This window comes from Sus scrofa, chromosome 17 (assembly GCF_000003025.6).
Source record: "Sus scrofa isolate TJ Tabasco breed Duroc chromosome 17, Sscrofa11.1, whole genome shotgun sequence".
NCBI classification, from domain to species: Eukaryota; Metazoa; Chordata; class Mammalia; order Artiodactyla; family Suidae; genus Sus; species Sus scrofa.
In genome coordinates this window covers 33599309-33619436 of record NC_010459.5, presented here as the reverse complement: position 1 = coordinate 33619436, position 20128 = coordinate 33599309, and the positions used below count along the sequence as shown (strand labels likewise).

General features: G+C 55.7%; 1 protein-coding gene across 5 annotated transcripts in view; it reads left to right on the top strand.

Annotated features, from left to right (window-relative positions):
• Positions 8062 to 20128, top strand: part of SIRPA (signal-regulatory protein alpha) — a 45106-nt gene continuing 33039 nt past the window's right edge. The window contains exons 1-2 of one of the 5 annotated variants that reach the window (XM_021077321.1): positions 8062 to 8432; positions 9314 to 9401. In XM_021077321.1, coding sequence (XP_020932980.1) covers positions 9323 to 9401 — 79 coding nt within the window. In that variant the 5' untranslated portion in view covers positions 8062 to 8432; positions 9314 to 9322. 5 annotated transcript variants of the gene reach the window in all.

Genomic DNA, 20128 nt, shown 5'->3' with positions numbered 1-20128 from the left:
GAGTCAGAACCTACATTTAACTAGGTTAGCCTGTGAGAGGCCCTGGGAGGCCTTAAACTCCTCTGGTCTGTGAGCCTATCCATTGGGATGAGGGGAGGCAAGCTCACCCTTGGTCATTCCAGGGGCTCCCTTCTCTCCATTTGCTCAGTTCCAGAGCCTTAGAGAGTCATCGGGAAATTTGAGGTGGCTTCCAGGAATCCGTCTACACGGCTTTCCCTACGGCTTCAAGTAAAAGCTAAGGGCCTTGCCTGGGCCAGTGAGGCTGGAGCAGCAAGCCCTGCTTCCTCTCCAAGCTTGTCTCCCCTCACCCTCTCACCTACTCCACTCTAGTCTCCTAGCCACCAAATGTCCTTGACCGAGCCACCCCAGGGTCTTTGCACTGGCTGCTCTTTCCATTTTGAGCTCTCCCTCTCACATCCTTCGGGAAACACTATTCCCCGAGCCAGACCCTCACTGCTACCCCGCGTGGATTAGCAGCACCCCCTTGTTATCATCAATCTATATCCGTCACCCTGCTTCCTTATTCTCAGCGGTTATCACTGCCCATGTGGCATGCAGTGTTTTTCCTAACGATGCGCTCATTTTTCCATCTCTCCCACCAGAACGTGAGTGCCTCCAGCACTCAGCACAGCCTACAGCCCCTGGCCCATAGTAGGTGCTTAATAAATGTCTGTTGACTGAGTGCAGACCCTGTGTGGCACCCCGCCCCAGAGGGCCCAGGGGTTGAGGACAGCTGTGGGTCTGCAGGGCCTGTGGTGGGGAACCCACCTCTTCCTTCCAGGGCCCCCAGGAGGCCTGCCCCCCATCCCACTGGGGGAGGGGCAGCACCCCCGCCTGTCTGGGACCCTCCAGCTTCTCCAACACGTCCGCCTCACGCTCTGCCTCTCCCACGTCTCTTTGGCAAGTCCTTCTGTTTCAGACTTTCCAAAAATCAGGGCGGCCTTCCTCTGGGCACCCTTCTGCCAAATCCCCTGTTTACGAAGCCTTGAGACTTTCCTAAGAAGAAACACTAGGAGGACAAACACAGACGAGAACCTTGTCATTTAGCCTGTGAGGCTTCTAGGCGGGGAGACTTGGGGCCCTCTGATTCCCTCTCTGTACCTCAGTCGGCTTATCCCATCCATGGACTGTTACTACTGTCTTCCTGGTCGGGGAGGAGGGTGGACTGGGGGTAAAGATGACGAGTAAAGGATTTGGTATCAAAAGACCTGGGTTGGTCGCCTTGCTTCCTCTGGCCCAATATGTCGCCCAGCAGTCTCTGCCTGTTCCAGAGTCACTGTCTGTCCCTCTGTACAAGTGGGCAGACGTAAGTGGAACAAACTTCAGCCGGATGAGGCTGACAGTCATGGGCTGTGAGGCTCCCATGAGGCAAGAGGCTAAGGAGCTCTGGGAACGAGCTCTGGGGTGGAGAGGGGGCCGTCCTCTTGCTCCTGTGGCAGTGGCAGCTGTTAGCGGCATGGCCACTCACTGCCCTGAGGCCACAGCCCCACCTCATCAGAAGCTGGGGGCAGAGAAAGTGGTGCATCTTGCTTTGGCTCCCCCTGAGAGCCAGGCTAGTTCTTCCTGCCCAGGGACAGATACTTCCTCTCGGGATCAGGAATTGAGGCCAATTGAAACCCAAGTTCAAGGAGGACATTTGTTTCTTGAGGAAACCCAGGTCAAGCAGGGCATCGGGGCAGAGGAGGCTGCACCTCTTGGTTGAGCTGCCAGCACCTTGGGGACCGAGCTCCTCCTGGCCTGGCTCCCTTCGCTCTATCAGCAGTCAGAGGCAGGGGGCCCCGCTCTGAGCAGGCAGGGCGGCTCCAGGTACTGGGGAGCAAACACAGACACCCCACCTGGAGCTTGAGTGGAGTGTGGAAAGCCTCGGCCACTAAAAATTATGTTATATTTACATGCTATCAGGAAAAATAAAGGGAGGACATGAGAAGTGACAGGACACTTTTTGAAAGAGTGGTTGGGACAGGCTTCTCCCAGGAGGGAACATCTGAGCAAAGACACAAAGAAAGAGACAGAGACAGAACAAGCCAGGCAGCTACCTGGGGAGAGAATGTTCTGGGCACAGGGAGCAGCAAGTGCAAAGGCCCTGGGGTGGGTGCCTGCTGACCGTATTCCTGGAATATGGAGAAAGTAGGCATGGCTGGAGTGGAGTGATGGGGGAGAGGGTATAGGGAGCAGGTTCGGTCAGAGAGAGGTGTGGTGGGTGAGATCACAACGGGGCCACACTGAAAACTTGGGGGTTTAGAGGCAGGGCTATTGGAGGTTTTCACTGAAGGAAGGACTAGGTGGGAGTCCAGAGTAGAGACAGGAAACCAGGAAGGGGTAGGTACACTGGTCCAGGTGAGAGATGGAGGCGGGAGGGACCAGAAGGTGATACAGGTGGGGAGGAGTGGTCAGATTCTGGGCCTGTTTTGAAGGGAGAGCCAAGAGGATTGGCAGGCAGGGCTGTGCGTGGGAGGAAGAGAAAGAGAGGGTTCAAGGAAGCCTCGACGGTACTTTGCCTGAGCAAATGCCTGAGTGGAACTGAGATGGAGACAACAGAGCATGGTTCTCACTGCCATTTGCACACACATCCCCTCTGCTTTTCATCCATCATCCTGTCCTCAACCCCTTTTCCAGATGAGGAAACTGAGGCTGAGACCCACCCGAGGTCACACACAGTAGTGATCGGCAGAGCCTGGAGTTGAAAGTGCACCTCTCAGCCACTGAACTGCATTGGCCCCTCACAAGCAGAAAGAGCCAGACTCATCTGCTCATTCGTTATTTCATTCACCAGGTACTTTAGTGCCTACAACACATCAGCAGGCCCGGTGCTCTGAGCCACAGAGGGGCCCGGAGATCATAGGCCCTTGGCGAGGCTGGAGACTCGGGAGGAGGGGCACTGTGGGGCCTCCAGCCTGAGAGCAGAGGAGAAGCCAGAACATGCAGAGGTCAGGAACAGGAGCTGGGGAATGAGAACTCGATTCAAAGCCCAACTCTGCCACTCATGGGCTGTGTGCTCTTGCACACGCCCCTTGACCTCTCTGTGCCTCGGTTTTCTCATCTGTGAGATGGGGATAAGAATTGTGTCCACCTAAGAAAGTCAGAGGGAGGAGCATGAGAGACTCCCCTGAAACCCTTCAGGCCTTGGGCTTAATGAGCAGTCCTACATCTTAGGCATGACTAGTGCTATCACGGGGCTGAGTCAGCACTTGACCTCCAGTCACCCCGTGCGTGCTGAGGCTGTCACCTCTGTCCTGATGCCACCCTTGCATCTCCACCCTGCAGGGGACCCCCCACCTAGAGGGGAGGGGGTGGGGGGGAGGCTAGGCTCTGCACAGCTGGGCTCAGCTCCAGGCAGAGCAAGATCCCCAGAGACTGAGAACAGTGTTTAGGGCCTGACAGCGCGGTCCCACCCCTGATGAGCTCCGGCGAGCTGCCTGCCTGCCAAGTCGCTTAGTCGCTGACTTCCCCTGGAAAGCACTAATTACAGCACAGCTCCCCCAGGCCCTGGCTCCGTGATCTGTCACAGCCCCACAGCTCTGGGGCACTGGCTGCTGTCTCTAAGCCCGGGCTCTGGTCCACTCTGCTTTCCCCTGGGCTGGGAGGACAGAAAGCAGAAGGGTAGAAAGACTACAGACCGGCCAGCAGGAAAGCTGAGACCGGGCTCACGAAACAGTCCCACCCGTCTATTCCATGGTTCTCAAAGTGTCGTCCCCATACCAGTAGCATCCGTTGTTGGCACCTGGTTAGATGCCAATTCTCAAACAGCAAGACTTGAGATCTACTGCATCCAAAACCCCTGGGGATAGGGGCTGGGATCTGTGTTTTAACAATTCCTCGAGGCAATGATGCCCCCCTGCTCTGATTCCTGGGCAGCTGTGGTAGGAAGGCGGGGGCTCCGGAGAGGTGGTTATAAGGTGTATTGCAGCACAGGTTCAGAGAAACCGCCTTCAAACCTGGGCTCTGCCAGTGTCTTACCATGTGATCTTGGGCAGGTCACTTTTGTCATTGAATAGATACTTAATGATAACTTCCTGCTCATGATTTAGGCCCTGGGGCTGCTGTGCAGGGAGAAAACAATGGCAATAGCCAACTGCTTTTCCCACCTTAACTCATTTCCCTTACGAGAGACCTTTGAGATCTGGATCTATTAATCCCTGACTCTGGGCAAGGGAAGCACAGATGGGCAGAGTAAGCTGCCCCATGGCCAGCCTGAGGCAGTGCTGGCGTTTCAGCCATAGGATGTGTTCCCAGGGCCAGGCGCTGGGCCACGGGGCTAGGCTGGCCTGTGACTAGTTAAGAAGATGGACAGAGAGCAGTGAAGAGGCAGAACTCTGGCAGGTCCCGATGCCTGCCACGAAGACAGAACAAACTAGGGAAGGAGCTAGAGCACCTTGGGGTGAGGGGAGGTGATTATTTCACCAGGGTAGCCTGGCAGAGTGACCTGGGAGCAGAGGCCCCTCTAAGACAGCTTAGAGGAATTATTAGTACCCCGGTGTGGCTTGTCACAAAAAACTGCAGTAGATGCTGAGCAAATGGGAACCGCTGGTATTATCTGGAGAACTGGGTTTGAATCCAACCTGCTGGGTCACTCGCTAGCTGTGTGTCACATGTCCTGGGCAAGTCACTCCATCCCTCTGACCCTCAGTTCCCTGCAGCTATGAAACGGCTGTGTGAGCCCCAACCGGCTTCTCTCCAGCCCGTCAGCAGCTTCTCTCTGGGGCAGCTGGTTCCCTGGTCCAGGCTGCCCAGGAGTCCTTGCTGTTTTTATTTTTATTGTTCTGGCTCCACAGCTGAGGCCTCGAACTCCAAATGGCTCCTCTTGCCCAGAAAAATAGGTCGTTGGCAGCTCCGGCCTCCTGACAGGCCCTACACAAAGGCGGCTGGCGGGCCTGCCTGCTGACGCCAGCCCAGGGTGACGGGAAGTGGGGAGCAGCGCCCGCAGGGCTGGCGCCAGCAGAGCTGGGCTCCTGCAGGTTCCACGTGCCCTGGCAGGGTGACCCTGGTCCAGTCGCTTTCTGTCCCTGGGCTCGTTTCCTCACCTCTGGGGATACAGTGGAGTTGCTGAGGCCTTGACGAGAGGATCCCTGTAAAAGGCCCCGGTACCCACAGGGGCACCGTGGTCCCACCTGCGGAGATATGTCCCCACCACCGACCCCTTGATCAGGGTAGACCTTCTTAGTCTTATTTCACAGGTAAAGAGACTGAGGCTCATTTAAAAAAAAAAAAAAAACCCCAAACTCCCCAAGTCGCTAAGTCCAATGGGCTGCATCTTTCTTGGCTGCAAGGCCCTGATGCTCCCCTCCTCCCACTCGTGCAAACCTTCTTTCTACCCAGCACTGAACAACCAGGGAAGGATGTGGTCTGACGTCTATGGAAGGATGGCTCTGGCTGCTGAGCAGAGAAAAGCCAAGGGTGGCAAGACAGTGCCCAGGAGGGGGCGGTGGAGGCGGTGGAGGCAGGGCTGGCTGAGGAGGGCTTTCGTTCTGGATATGCTGGGAAGGTCCAGCCAGGGGATGGGCTGACACGTTACATCAGGGAATGACAGAGAGGCGAGGACCAATGCCTGGATGGGGCGGCCTCTGGCTCCATCTGGTATCTTTCAGGTCTTTGTCCAAATACCACCTCTTTTGAGGTCTTCCCTGAAGCCGACCCCTCTTCTGCCCTGGGCCCCTTCCCCGCTTTATTTCCCCCAGTGGCCTGTCCCCACCGGACAGACAATTTACATACTGACTTGTGTATTTGCTTCCACCAGAATGTCAGTTCTTTCGGGTGGGGCTTTTATGGTTTTTTTTTTTTCTTTCCAGTGCCCAGCACAGCACCTGGCACATTGCAAATGCTTAATAAACACAGCTGAGAGCAGGAATGAGTGGGACAGGTGTGAAGCCCATTTGCTTGTAATCCTGGGCAGCTCAGGATGCCCCCTGTGGGTGATTTGCCTTAATATCTGCCATCACCTGTCTGCGTGACCTCAGGCAAATTGTCCCCCAACCTCCCTCTATCCAGCTGCCCATTGGTCTTCATGACCTCCAGGCCAAGGGTGACTTTTACGTGGATGCTGGATCAGGAGAACAGGCCCAGGACCCCTTCCTGCAGTGGAGGTGAGGGTGTTGGGAAGCCCTGCCAGGCGCCTTGGCCAAAGGTGCTATATATAAATAGCAGCTGGTTCCATTATTATCCTCCCCTAATCCCTAATCCCGGGCAGGTCTGTGTGTGTGTGTGTGTGTGTGTGTGTGTGTGTGTGTGTGTGTGTGTGTGTGTGTGTGTTCGTTCTGGGGAACAGCGAACAGCAGAGCTTTCTTGCAGCCCAGGCCAGGAGGCTGCAGCCCCTGCGCCCACTCCCACCCAGATGGATTTGGGCGATGGATTTTCCCAGGAGTCCCATTGGTCACCTTCATGGTCTCGGTCAGATGGGGCCTTGAGCAGCCGGAGACTCCTTACCCCCACTCCAGATACTAGAGGGACCCCCAGCACAACATCCGCACTGATTCCACATCTGATTCCACACCGCCTCCCTCCAACCCACCCTCCACCCAGGGCCACAGTGGCCTTTTCAACACTTAAACCAGACCTTGGTGCTCCCCTGCTTAACATCCTCCACGGATTCCTTTCCTGCAGAACAGATGCAAGTGCTTTACCCGCAAGGCCATCCAGCTGGACCATTTTCCCCCATCCTTCCCTCGTGCCCCTCCAGCCAAGCTGGCCCCTGGGCCTTTATAGGTGCTAGTCCCTCTTCCTGGAACAGCAGATCCCATATCCTCACCCGCCTTCCCCTTTCAGCTCCCAGCTTCTCACGGAGGCCTTACCTTTACCTAAACGAGTGCACCCTGCTCACTCTGTAAGCTCGACCTTCTGTTGTTCATTAATTATTTCTGCTTGTCTACTTATCTGTCTCCCCACTGGAATGTAAATTCCTCATGGACAGGGGCATGGGGTGAGTCACTGCTGTCTCTCCTGCACCAAAAGGAAACACAATCCCCTTGCACTTCCAATACTGCCCAGAACCCTATGGGTTCGCTAGGACGGCTGTCAAACACCTGACTCATTTATCAAATGCTAGGTGGCTCTTGGCACATGCTAGGCAATTTTTAAAGTGTTGTACAAATATTAATTTATCTAATCCTCACACCTACTTTTTTAGGTTGATACTCCTGTTAGTCTCATTTCAGATAAGGAAAGTGAGGCACAAAAATGACAAAGTATTTCTCCAGTCTACCTAGCTCACAAGAGGTGGCTGAGAGGACTTGAAGCTAGGGAATCGGGTCCGTAGCAGCATCCTGTCTGCCTTAGACCATACCAGGACCAAGCATTTGACGGAGAGGCTGGGGATGGGGGCGGGGGCGAGGGCCACTTTGCAAAGATCTTTAGCCTGGGAATCAGAAATTCAAATCTTCTTTCTACCCCAGACCTTGCTGTGTGGCCTGGAGCAAGTTCACTCCTTCTCTGGGCTCAATGTATAGGACTGGTCCTTCTACCTTGCTTCATTCGTACGGCTCTAATGGCTTTTTAAAGCCATTGCTTAATTGGAAATAAGCAATAAGAGGGTCTTGGACTCCCTTCCCTCCCACAATCTGGAGGCTTCTTTGGTCAGGGGCCCAGAGTATTGCCACCCCCTAGCCCTGACCTGGCTGCTACTGGTAACACAGCTTTTCCTCAGGGAAGGAGAGAGACAGAGAGATTGAAAGAGGGAGAAAGGTTGCTTTTTTCTCACCAGCAGGCTCTGTCCCGCCTCCAGACCCCTTGGCCCTGCTCTCCTCACTTGCCTGCATCTTCCTGGCTGCCTGACATCTTCCTGAAGCCCAGGCCTTCAAGTTCCGCCTGGCCCCACACCCTGCCTGGGCCTCCCCCACCCCTGAAGCAGCCATCCTTGACAGAGAGGCACCTGTTCGGAGAGCCCACCTCCCCAGGGAGGCCGGACCCTGCCCCTCTGGTTTCCCGGCCACAGCCCCCCTTCTGGCTCCCTCTCCTCTCCGCGCCTCTTTTCCAGGCGGTACTGAAGTCCTTCCTACACACACGCTATTTTTGTACCATCACTCTCTCCTTCCTCTCCCCTTCCCCCTACCTCCACTTACTTCCTGCTTTTCCTTCACCTCGGCCCAGCTTTGAAAGAATCGGGGCCCCTCTGGCCCTCACCCTCCCCGAGAGGGGCCTTCGGCTGAGGGCACCCGGGCAGGGCCACTGGGGAGGGGCGAACGCCAGACTCCCCCCTTCCTCCACTCCCCGCTCCCCTCGCCGCCTGCAGCCTCCCGCGGTGGGAAGCAGAGACTGGCCCGGAGTCCGGAGGCGGCGGGAGGTCGACCGCAACTTCCCCAGTCCACCTTAAGAGGACTATTTAGTCGGCTCGCGGCGCTGACCTTAGAAAAACAAGTTTGCGCAAAGTGGAGCCAGGGGCCCGGTCTCTGGGCAGCCCCGGCGGCGCTTCCACTGTCCTCCAGCCCTCGCCGGCCGCGCAGGTCCGAGCCCGGCTGGCAGAGGGAGGGAGCGAGGGGTGGGGGAGGCGGTTCGGGGCCGGGGGCCGCCGCGCGCGGGCTTCTGAACTGGCACATTGTTGGAGCCGAGGCTCCTCCAGTCCCGAGCCGAGCGGGGCGCCGGCGGCGGGGGCCGCGGCCGGGGCCGGGCCGGGGGTGCCGGGGGTGCCGGGGCCGCGCGCGCCGCCCTCGCTCCCTCCCTCCCCGGGGCGCGCAGCGGGCGGGCGGGCGCTCGGCGGAGGTGCCGGCGGGGCCCGAGCCCCGCAGCCTCCCGCGCGGCCGGAGGGAGGAGGGGAAGGGAAGGAAGGCGGGGGCCGCGGCCGGGACTGCGGGCCGGAGGAGACGAGCCGCGGCGCCGCGAGGAGCCCGGGCGGGGCAGGTGGGCAGCGGCGGGGGCGGCTGGGCCCGCTGCCCCTCGCCCTGCCCTCGCGGTCCTCCCTCTCCCGCGCTGTCTCGATCTGCGCGCCGCCTCGCTCACTCCGCGCCCGCTCGCTCGCTCGCTCTTTCTCTCCCTCTCTCGCCTCTCTGTGTCTCTGGCTCTCTGCCTGGCTCCCTTGGGTCTGTTTCCCTCTCCTGCCGCCTCTCGCGGGCCGTCCCTGGCTTCGTTTCTCGCGCGCTTGGGGTCTCTCCCCCTTCTCTGTCTCTCGATCTCGGGGGTGGGGGGTGGCGGCGGGGGGGTTTCTCCGAAAATCGCGGCGCTGAAGGCGGCTCCTAAGCCGCTCCAGGCGCCCGTTCCGGGGAGGGAGGGGGAAAGCCCGGCCGGGAGGGGAGGTGGGGGGAGAGGGGGGAGCCTTAGTCATTTCCCCGCTCCAGCCCGCGCCCGCCCGAGCGCGCACTCACGGCCGCTCTCCCTCCTCGCTCCGCAGCCGCGGCCCATGGAGCCCGCCCGCCCGGCCCCCGGCCGCCTCGGGCCGCTGCTCTGCCTGCTGCTCGCCTTGTTGAGCGCCTGGACAGGTAAGCACCCCGCTCCCGCCGCCGCCGTCCCCACATTTCAGGCTCAGGCCTCTCAGATGGCCCCTGGGAGCCACCCGGCTACTGTTGAACAGTAATCGGGGAGAGGTGCCGGTAACCAGGGTTACAGATGCGGAAACTGAGGTCCAGAGAGGGTCAGCGACTTGCCCAAGGTCACACAGCCAAGGATGGAACCCAGTCTCTCTGGACTCTGACTGTGCCGCACTATGCTGGGCACCCAGACATACCCAGACGAGTTGGTTCAGGTCCCTGCCCAATCTGAGGGGGGAGGCAGGCTGTCAGTGGCTTTCAGAGCAAGGCGCCTCTGGCTTCTCTGGAAGCTCCCTCCCTGGACTTATGTTTTCCCCATGTTTGACTTCGGGGTCTGAGAGAAGGGGGTGGGCGCAGAGGTCTTTCCAGTACTGCCTGGGATGGAACAGAAGCAGGCTGTGGCAACCAGGGAAGAGTGAGCTCTCCTTCTTGTGCGCAGAGTAAAACAGGCTTAGATGGGGGGAGAGCCAGGAGGGGAGGCCGAGGTAACCCTGGGGTGAGCTGCCTCGATGCAACAGATCCTGATGTGAAAACAGGCGGATTGTCCCCTCCGAGGTTGCCAAAGCCCCTCACTGGCTGGTCGTGTTCCCTGCTGCTCTCCTGCCTCTCTCCCCCTTCCTCCTGCCTTCCTCAGGCTTCCAGGCAGCTCCCTGCAGTTCAGGTGCTCTGTGGGGCTGTTACCTGTGGCTCTGAGCATGTCTTTTTGTTGGCCTACATCAAACACCTGGCTGTCTCCAGCAGGCGGGCTCTGAAGGCTACCGTGTGTTCGCCAAGGGGTGAGGTCACCGTTCAGGAGCCCTGCTTCTTAAAGGGGTTTTGCAGAATGTTGAGTCCCTTGGGAGGGTGTGGGGGGCAGAAAAACTGTGTTAAAGGAGTTGGGGTGGGAAAGATGGGGATTTGGGGGTTTGGTTCCTTGAAGCTGTGTCGTCGGTGGAGGGGTCTCTGCCCCTCCCTCCCCTGAGGAGGGAGGTAAAGATGAGCTCAGTATCCACCTCCCCCCCCTCCTTCGGCATTTGCCTAGAGACTGGTAACCATCTGATGGCAGTGAGAAAGGGAGAACTAGCAAAGAGTGGGTGGAGGGAGAGGTGGGGGTGGACAGCAGCGTCTCTCTGCCCCGCAGTTTCCCCTGAACCCCTGGAATCCACGCAGGCATCCTCCCACCCCCTCCACCACAGGTCTTTCGATTACACTTGCTGGGCAGGAGGGGCCCCTGAGAGGTGTCACGTCTCTCTGGTGAGCCAGTGGCATCTCTGATCCACTCCTTCCTGCCTGAGCTGACCATTAACGCCCAGCACCCAGCGAAAAAAAAAAAAGTCCAAGGTCCTGCCCTGCCCTGCCCTCCTTCCCGGGCTGGAAATACACAAGGGTCTCTCACAAGCGCCTGATTTTTCCCGAAGCGGGGAGCTGGGCCCGAGTTAATTTCTCAATGTCTATCGCAGACCCTTCTCTGTGCAGGACCCCGTGGTTCCGTCCCTGGCAAATGAGGGGTGACGCCGAGTAACGAGTATTCTGATGGGCAGCGGCGCTGCCCAGGGCTGCCTGGGAACACCAACACCCTTCCTGGGAGCAGATTCTCCCCCTTTCGCCTATAAAAACAATCTATAAAATGGTAAAGATTAGGCCGTAAAACTTCCGTTCCAATCCATTCAGCATCAATAGCCTGAAAAAGTGAGAGCAGCAGAGGGGACAAGATTAACTTTGAAATAAATAAATCTTAGGAGGTGAGAATAAGTTTCTTGGTGGAGGGTGCTGGGGAAGCGTGTCACCTCCAGAGCCCAAGCCTCCCAGCTCTGTTCTACGGGGTCCTGGTGGCATTTGGCCCTGGCGTGGAACCCACCTGGTATGGCGGCAGGCTGGGGCTTCAGGCCCTCCTGTCATGGCTCCAGACCTGGAATTTATGCCAGAGCAGAAGAGGGGCAGGACAGAAGGGCAGGAAGGTAGAAGGGGGCAGTTGTCCAGGTTTCTAAGAAAATGGATGTGTTTGAGTGAGAAACTCAAATGTCAGGCTTGGGAAGGTGGCTTTGGATTGAATGACTACTAGTGTCTCAAGCAGAACTGTCAGCCTGGGAGGTGTCACATGATTGCTATGGCTTCACATGATCACTCTTTGGTGGGGGCTGGTCATGTGAATGATCTGGGTTGGGGGGAGGCAGGGAAAGAAGTTTCTAAAGATTGCTCTCCACGCCAAGGCTGCCAAAAGGAAATTCTACAAAGGTGCCGATGAAGTCGCCAACCTGTGCTCTCGGAGCCAAGGCGAGGCTGGATTCCCCAAACGACTTCGCAGAGGGAGGCTCTGAGGCCGGGAGAAGGCCGAGGGGCCGGGGGAGACCTGGGCAGCCCGATTCTGCAGCAGCGCTGTGCCTGACACAGAGCCTGGGCCTCCTCATTTGGCTCCACCGGGTCCGGAGACCTGCGGGACCTCTCCTGGGGAGGTTTCAAATAAACCCCCCTCCACGCCTCACTCTTGCAGAAGGCCAGGTCGAGTGTGGGGTCAGTCTGGGCCCTGCGGTGAACCCCTGACCGTCTGGTAGAAGGTAGCATGCTCGCGCCTCTGTACTTTCCTAAGTGGTGAAGTTCCTCTCACTTCCTCTTTCATGAGAAGAGAAACGGGGAGGGAGGGCGTTGGCCCCACAGAGCTCAGGCCGTGGAAGGTCCTTTAAGGCCGTGGTATTCTCTGGGTGCTTTCTAGCCATTAATTATTCCTTCCCCAACCCCGTGGAGATTCGCGGGGTGATTCATTCTTTTACTTGCCATCATTCGGCACGTATGCAGTCCTGATGGGAACCATGTGTCAAGAGAAGGAAAGAAAACCACTCTTCCTTCCATGTTACCCGTGTTCCAGGCTGGGCGCTGAGCGCCTTGTCTGCATAATGTCATCAGTCAGCGAAGCCATGCGTAGGCTCTTATCCCCATTTTGCAGATGGAGAAAATAGGGTCCAGACCTGGGGAATAATCTCACCAAGGACGGAGAGGTGGGGAGCCGAGGATTTGAAGCCGGCCCTGTGGTGGGGCAGCCTTTGAAGAAAGAAGGTCAGTGACTTGATCAGGAGCACTTTGTCCAAGCTGGGGGGAGCCAGAGGGGCCCCGCCCTGTTCAGATGGAGGTTTGCGAAGGGTTCTTTCTGGGGCATCGGCTTTTTACGAGGGCGCAGTCATTTCTCTGAAAGTGCCCTGGGGTTGGAAACACTGACAGCCCCTTGGCCCTCATCAACGACAGCTCCTGGGAGCAGTGCGGCTGCCATCAGAGCCCCCCATCTGGGCTGCGGAGCTCTGGAGCCCCCAGAGCTGGAATCTTCCTCCCTGCATCTTCCTGGTGCCCTTTGCGACAGATGGAGAGGGGGTGTGTGAGAGGAAGGCAGTCTAAAACTGTTGTACGGATCCCACACGCACTCGCTCGCTGCTTCCAATGGCTCCATGCGACAGATTATTTTCTTATTTGTAGTCCTGGACTGATGGAAGGTGTCCCCCCCGCCCCCCACCGCCGCCGCCACCTCTTTTTAATGCGCTCAGATTTCTGGTCTGTCAACACAATTCAGATCATGTCACTCCCCTGCTCAAAACTGTTGAGTGGGTCCAAGTTTTCTTTGTAAAAGAAAAAAAAAAAAAAAAAAAAAAAGCCTGCAAGAGGACCCGGGCTCCCTCCCTGACAGGCCCTGTTTCTCAGCCACATGTTTCGCAAAGAGCTGACCTGCTGAGATGCTGCAAGATGACCAGGCTTCCTTGCTGCTGCCAAAGCTTTCCTGGTGGCTCGAGGCCACTGGCATCTAAGAGACCCTGTAAAGGCCCACAGTTGTAGAAGCCCCAGCTGGACCGTGTGTACTCCAACATTCCCCAAACATAAGAACAGGAGGTGTTGGGTCTTTTAATTCCCATTAACAAGCAGCCTGGCCCAGCTCGGTACATTCCGTTGTACAAATCCACACCTTCAGCTCTTTCTCATCTCTGTGCCTTCGCGGATGCTGTTCCTGCCACCAGAGATGCCTTTCCCTGTACCTGCCTATCTTCTGCCTATGTCTGAATCCTCCCCAGCCTTCCATCTGTGCTGCCTCACATTCCACGAGAATTCCACCTTCCTCCTCTAAACCCTCCCCCCAGAATTTATCTGAGGCTACATATCACTATCTCTTTGTTTTATCACATGTGAGTGCATATTTAGCATTGTGCAGTGGAGTCTCTCCATGTAGAGGCAGCACAGCCTGGTGCTGAGTCTCAGGCTTGGCTCAGACACCCCACCGCCACCCCCATCCCTGGGGCAACTCCCAACACCACTACCTCCTTGGACAATTTACTGACCTCTGTGTCTCGGTTTTCTCATCTGTAAAATGACAATGACGTTGACAACTGCATTCCAAGGCTTAAGTCGGCGAATGCATGTGTAAGGCTTGCAGCCGTGCCTGGTGTGTAGTAAGCGCTCGGTAGCAGCTTACATGCATCTTACCTTCAGCCGGTGTTGTAATTGTCGTTGTTTTGTGCCGTTTGGGTTTCCATACCTGTGACAAAGGGACTGACGGCAAAGCACCCAGGGCAGCTCCTTGCACACAGTGGGTGCCCACAAAACAAATCTGCTGAGAGTGAACATGAACTTAAGTGTTTCTCCCTGTGGCTTTTGTGTGTTTGGGGCGGGTGCCACGTCTAGTGGAAAGCCAGCTCACTGGCGTGATTGAATTATTACTGGGACTGAGTGCTGCGGGCACAACCTGCCTCTAGGTGTCTCTGTCCAGATCCACAGGTCTGGAACTATGGATTTCCAGCCCCCGAGCCATAGGGGGCCTGAGAGAGCTGCCAGTCAGCGCCTCTTTGTGGGGCTGAGAAAACTGCAACCCCAGGCTCACACAGCAGATCCCTGGCAAGTTCTGGGTGGGTGGCATGCCAAGCCCCCTGTCATCCAGGCCAAGGCTTTTGAAAACTGAGCTGTGCTGGAAGTTTCCATCTTAAAGCTAGAAATCTGACAGGATCCCACATTCCATGGAAAATACCAAAGTAATAATAGAGGGAACCATGGTTCCGGCCGCTTACTGGGCTCAGCACTTGGCATGTATGATCCCGGTGGTACTCCCAGGGATCCTGGGTAGTGGGCACAGTTCTCATCAAATCCATCTGATCAGCGAGAAAACTAGGCTCAGAGAAGCAGAGCACCTTGCTCAAGGCCACCCAGTAAGCAGCAGAATCGGGAAGGATAACCACTCCCATTGGCCTGCCCACAGGACCCGTGGCATTCGCTAGGCATCACTTGGCCCTGGCAGGTAGAGAAGCTGAGGCCCAGGGGTGCTGGCAAACTGCCCTCTTGGTGCTCCCCTCACATTTCTGTCAATCAGGGTTTCCTCCTGGGAAGCAGAGGCCACACGTGTTCCCAAGATGCGCTTCTGTCCCATAGTGAAGAAGGAAGCCTCTATTTTCACAGCTGAAATGGCTTTCCTGTTACCTTGGGCGGTCCTGGAACCGGTCTTCTGATGGGGCCTCTGCAAGGTGGCTTTTCCCTGGCCAGGTGTCCTGCCAGGCCCTCAGTCCAGAGACATGCAAAACAGCGGAGGTGGAAGTTGGCCATTATACAGAATTGGTTCTTTGTGTCTGCAAGACTTCCTGGCACATCCGTTTCGGGGCGCTGGCTGTTCGATGGCTGCAGATTAGTGCCAGGAGCGAGGGTGAGCAGGTGCAGGGTTCCAGGGGTGAGGGATGAGCCTGCAGGGGGGTTGGACGGAGCCAGGGCAGGTGGGTAATGATGCCAGGGAGGGCTCTAGTGACCCCGTTCTTCAAAGCGCACAGTGTCCCCCCGAAGTGGCAGCCCATCTGAGAGGAAATAGTGGACTACGTGCTGGGCACTGGCTGAGCCGTGAATCCATGCCGTCTCTTCCTTGTCTCTTTATTTTAGAAAATTTCCAATATTTGCAAAATGAGAAACCTCAGCTTCAACACTCATCTGCCATTCGTCTTTCACCTGCTCCTCACTTTTCTGGGGGTGGAGGGGAGGGGGGAGGATTGTAAAGCAAATGCTCAACATTAGGCGTCATTTGACCCGTGGATACTTGGATGTGCGCTGTTGCCTAATCCTTATAATGAGCCAAAAGCATGGAGTCCTTCATTCCCATTTTACAGCCAAGGAAACTGAGGCTCCCCAAACTGAGTTGGAGTCTTCCCAGGCCCACATAGCCGGTGAGGGTGATATAAAACTGGATCCAAGCCTCAGTTTACTCTTCACCACTTTTTGTCCTTTTTCCGGTCATTTTCGTTATATTCACTCAACAGATATTTTTAAAATATCTTCCAGCTTTATTGATAGGTTGTTGAGAGTAAGTTTAAGGTATCCAATATGATGATTTAATATACCTGTATATTGTGAAATGATTACCGCAATGAGGTTAGTTAACAACTCCGTAATTACCTTTGTGTTTATTTATTCACTTTTTTGGTGGTGATAACTTTTAAGATCCACTCTCTTAAGAACTTTCAAGTATTGGAGTTCCCGTCGTGGCGCAGTGGAAACAAATCCGACTAGGAACCATGAGGTTGTGGGTTCAATCCCTGGCGTTGCTCAGTGGGTTAAGGATCTGGCGTTGCCGAGAGCTGTGGTGTAGATCGCAGACGCGGCTTGGATCTGACATTGCTGTGGCTGTGGTGTCGGCCAGTGGCTACAGCTCTGATTAGACCCCTAGCCTGGGAACCTCCATATGCTGCGGGAGCGGCCCTAGAAATGGCAAAAGACAAAAAGACAAAAAAAAAAAAAAGAACTTTCAAGTATATAATATGGCATAGTTCACCATAGTTGCCATGCTGCCATGGTATCCCCAGAAAATTTTCATCTTGCAACGAAGGTTGTGCCCTTTGAGCAACATTTCCCATGTCTCTTGCCCCCAGCTTCCAGCAACCACCCCTCTACTCTCTGCCTCTCTGAATGTGACTATTTTTTAGATTCCATGTATAAGTGAGAACATGCAGTATTTATTTTCCCTCGACAGATATATCTGAGTATCCGCTGTGCGCCAGGGATGCCTCTAGGTGCTGGGGCTACAACTGCAGACAGACAAAAACGCCTGCTCTTGTAGAGCTGCGATTCTAGTGAGGAAGGAAGAACAGACGCAAGGAAACATTGTGTCGGTGGAAACAAGTACCATGAAGAAAATGAAAGCAGGTCGAGGAATAGAAGGTTGAGTGGGGACAGAAAGAGGGCCTCTCTGAGGAGCAGAGGCTTGGATAGAACTGAGGGAGCAGCCATGGGAATATGGGGAGGGGGAGCGTACCACACAGAAGGAGTGGCAAGTGCAAAGGCCCTGGGGCTGGAGTGGGTTAGCTGTGTGTCAGGAACAGCCAGTGAGGCTGGAGTTAAGGGAGATGGGCAGTGGGGGGCGTTAGGAGAGGTCAGGGCCCAACCAAGTAGCATCTGGTTCACTGTGCACTTGACACTGAACACGCTGGTTCATGTGACAGGCTCTTTGCTCTGAACGTTGTCTCCTTTAATTATCATCACAGTTCTGGGAGATGAGAATTATTTTTAGATGCACTGGACAGATGAAGAAACAGAGACTCAGAGAGGTGAAGGGACTTGCCTAAGGTCACACAGCTTGTAATTGCAGAGCTGGGATTTGAGCTCAGACCCCTAAATGCCACAGCACCTTCATCTCTGCTTTCCTGTTCCCACTCTTGCCCCCTCTAGGCTCTTCACCCATAGCAACTGGAGTGAATCAAATCCTCTTTGGTTCTTCTAACTTTAAAATGGTTCTCACTGCCCTTGGAATAAAATCAAACCTCTTAGCATGATCCATGAGACATGGCCTCTTCCAGCCCCAACTGGTACCACGCTGGCTGGTACCACAACGGCCTTCCTCCATGGGCTTCAGCCACAGCAGTCTTCTTTCTGGCCCTCCTACGTACCATCTGCTTTCCTACCTCAGGGCCTTTGCACATGCTCTTTTCTTACTGGAACATCTCCCCTGGCCTTTGCTTCCTTCGGGTTTCAGCTGCAGTCTCACCTCCTCAGAGATGCCTTTCCCAATCCCCCCATTCTAAAACTGCTTCCCCTGTTATTCCCTATCACGGCACCAAATTCATTTGTTTCTTAGCACCCGTAACCGTTTCTATATTTGTTTCATTACTTCAGCCCTATTTCCCCCACTAGAATATAAGCTACATGAGAGTTTGGACTACGTCTGTCTTGGCCACTCTTGGGCCTCCCAGGACCTTAGCACAAGGCCTGGTAACGTATAGGCAGGTGAATACATATTGGTTGAATGAAGAAAGATCCTCATTTTAAAAAGGAGGCTCAGGAGTTCCCATTGTGGCTCAGTGGTAATGAACCTGACTGATATGCATGAGGACACGGATTCCATCCCTGGCCTCGCTCAGTGGGTTAAGGATCCGGTGTTGCCATGAGCTGTGGTGTAGGTCATAGACGCAACTCAGATCTTGAGTTGCTGTGGCTGTGGCATAGGCTGGCAGCTGCAGCTCTGATTCCACCCCTAGCCTGAGAACTTCCATAAGCCATGGGTGGGCCCTAAAAAAACAATAAATAAATAAATAAATAAAGGGAGGCTCAGAGCCATGAGGTCACACAGGCCGTAACCTTGGTTGGAAAGCAGAGCTGGGCACTAAATACTACACAGTCCTGCCTCTGTAGCGGGGAGCCGTGACCACACTGCAAATCCCCGCCCATCGTGCTGAAATAGGAAGCCCTGGAAATAGCCAGGGCGGAGGAAGGGGCCCAGAAAGCCCAGAATTGGTCCTTAAATTCTGGCTGTACAGAATGGCTTGCTCCGGGGTAGACACCAGGGTCAATGAGCAGACGAACCGTGACATGTGACGCAGTTCATGCTACACTGTCTGGGCCAGGGTTCGGCTTGGAGGGCCTGACTCAGTGCCTATCTCTCCCAAAGGGTCTTTCATTGCACAAGGCCACCTGATGCAGTGGGTGACGCCACAGGTGGAGAAAGGCCACTCTGCAGCCCTGGGACCTTGGCCAAGTGAGCCTCAGCCTTGCCCTCTGTGAAGTGGGGGTGGTGACAGCGTGTGTTACGGGGTCCCTAAGGTAGTTGGTGAGGCCTGTCTTGGTAATTGTCAGTAGCCATCATTACTCTTAGTGTTACTGTCATGTGATCATTATGTAATGATTCTAAAGAGCAGGTGGAGGTCCTGCTCCATTATTTAACCAGTCGGGACCTGGAACCCACTAGACTGTTGCTCTGGGCCTCGTTTGCCCTTCTGTGAAGCAGAGGCTCAGCTTGGCTGCTCTCCTGCTGGTCCCTTCCATCTCTGAAGCTCCAGCCCAGATGCTCATCTTGCCCTTCAGTGGTACCCCAGGCCCTCAGCGGCAGGGGAGGCAGTGGAGAGGCACCCACTTCGGGGCACATTCCTCAGTGAATGCAGCACGTGCCGCTTTTGGGCCGTGTGCTCTGGAGCAGGTGTCTTCCTTGCCCTGCACCTCAGTTTCCTCATCTGTAGAATGGGAGCGCTACCGCTCTTTCCTCCCACACAGAGACAGTTGAGGCTTAAGGGAATTAAGAGCTACAGAAAGTGCTTTTGCGAACTGCAGAAAGCGCTATAAAAGGCATCAGTGAATAGTGTCAGCTTGGGGAAAAAAATCTCGTCCGGAGACTGTCTGCTGTCGGCAGCAGAGTGTGCTGAAACCTTGGCAAATGTCGTTTAATAAATGCGTGAGGCTTTTAAGGGGGCCTGCATCTCAGCTGGGAAAATGTGTGCGCATCCTTGGCAGCCTGAGCATCCCGCAGCCAGCGCTGGAGGGGACCTGGTCGCGGGGAGACGAGATCGTGCATGACTGACGCCTGTGCCCCTACCCCGCCTCTCAGAGTCTCACCTGTAGGCAGGGGCTGGTGACAACAGCCCTTGCCTCACTCGGCTGTCTGTCGTGATGGTTAAATGAGGGTTTCCTGTATGTGGCCTCAACCGCATGTTGTACCGTGACAGCGTGGTCGGGCAGCCCCTGTTCTAGAGGAACGGCTGGGCCTGGAGATTGGAAGGACCTCCCCTGGGTTCCCAGCCTCTCCAGGCCTCACTTCTGGCCCTCAGTTTCCCCCTCTGCAAAGTGGGGAGGGGGGAAGAAGGTCCTTAGGTTGTCAAGGAAGGGGACGGTGCCCCCGTCCCCAGGCCTGGCGAACGAACGCCAAGGCTGCTTCCAGCGCACACAACTGATAGTTTTTTTCCCTGCTGCTTTGCAAACAGGGCTGCACTGCAAGCATTTCTTCATTACCTCCAGGTCCCATCTAAACCCAGCGAATGCTCAGCAGGGCCTCTGGCGCTCCCTGCCTCCCGGCCTCCTGCCAACCGTGCGCATGGCCTGCGCGCAGGTCCAGCTGCAAGTGGTCTTGTGCAGACGTTGGGGCAGAGCTGGTTCTGCCTGGAAGGGAATCCTTGGTTTCTGGGGCTTCAGGCCGCAATCATCTGTCATCCTCTTCATCCTTAAATATCCGCTGCCGAGCACTGAGTACCTCCTCTGTGCCAGGCACGGCGCTGAGCTCTTTACACACATTAGCCTGTTTCATCCTAGAACCACCTTAGTGTTATTATCATCATCCTTATTCTGCAGATGAGAAACCAGAGGGCCAAAGAGGTTAAGACACTTGCTGGAGTCTCGTGACGGGCAGAGTTAGAATCTGATCCAGAACATACATTTAGCCAATGCCAGGCAATGATATGAACCTGGAAGATACTGCCGGCAACAAGACTAAGGCCCTC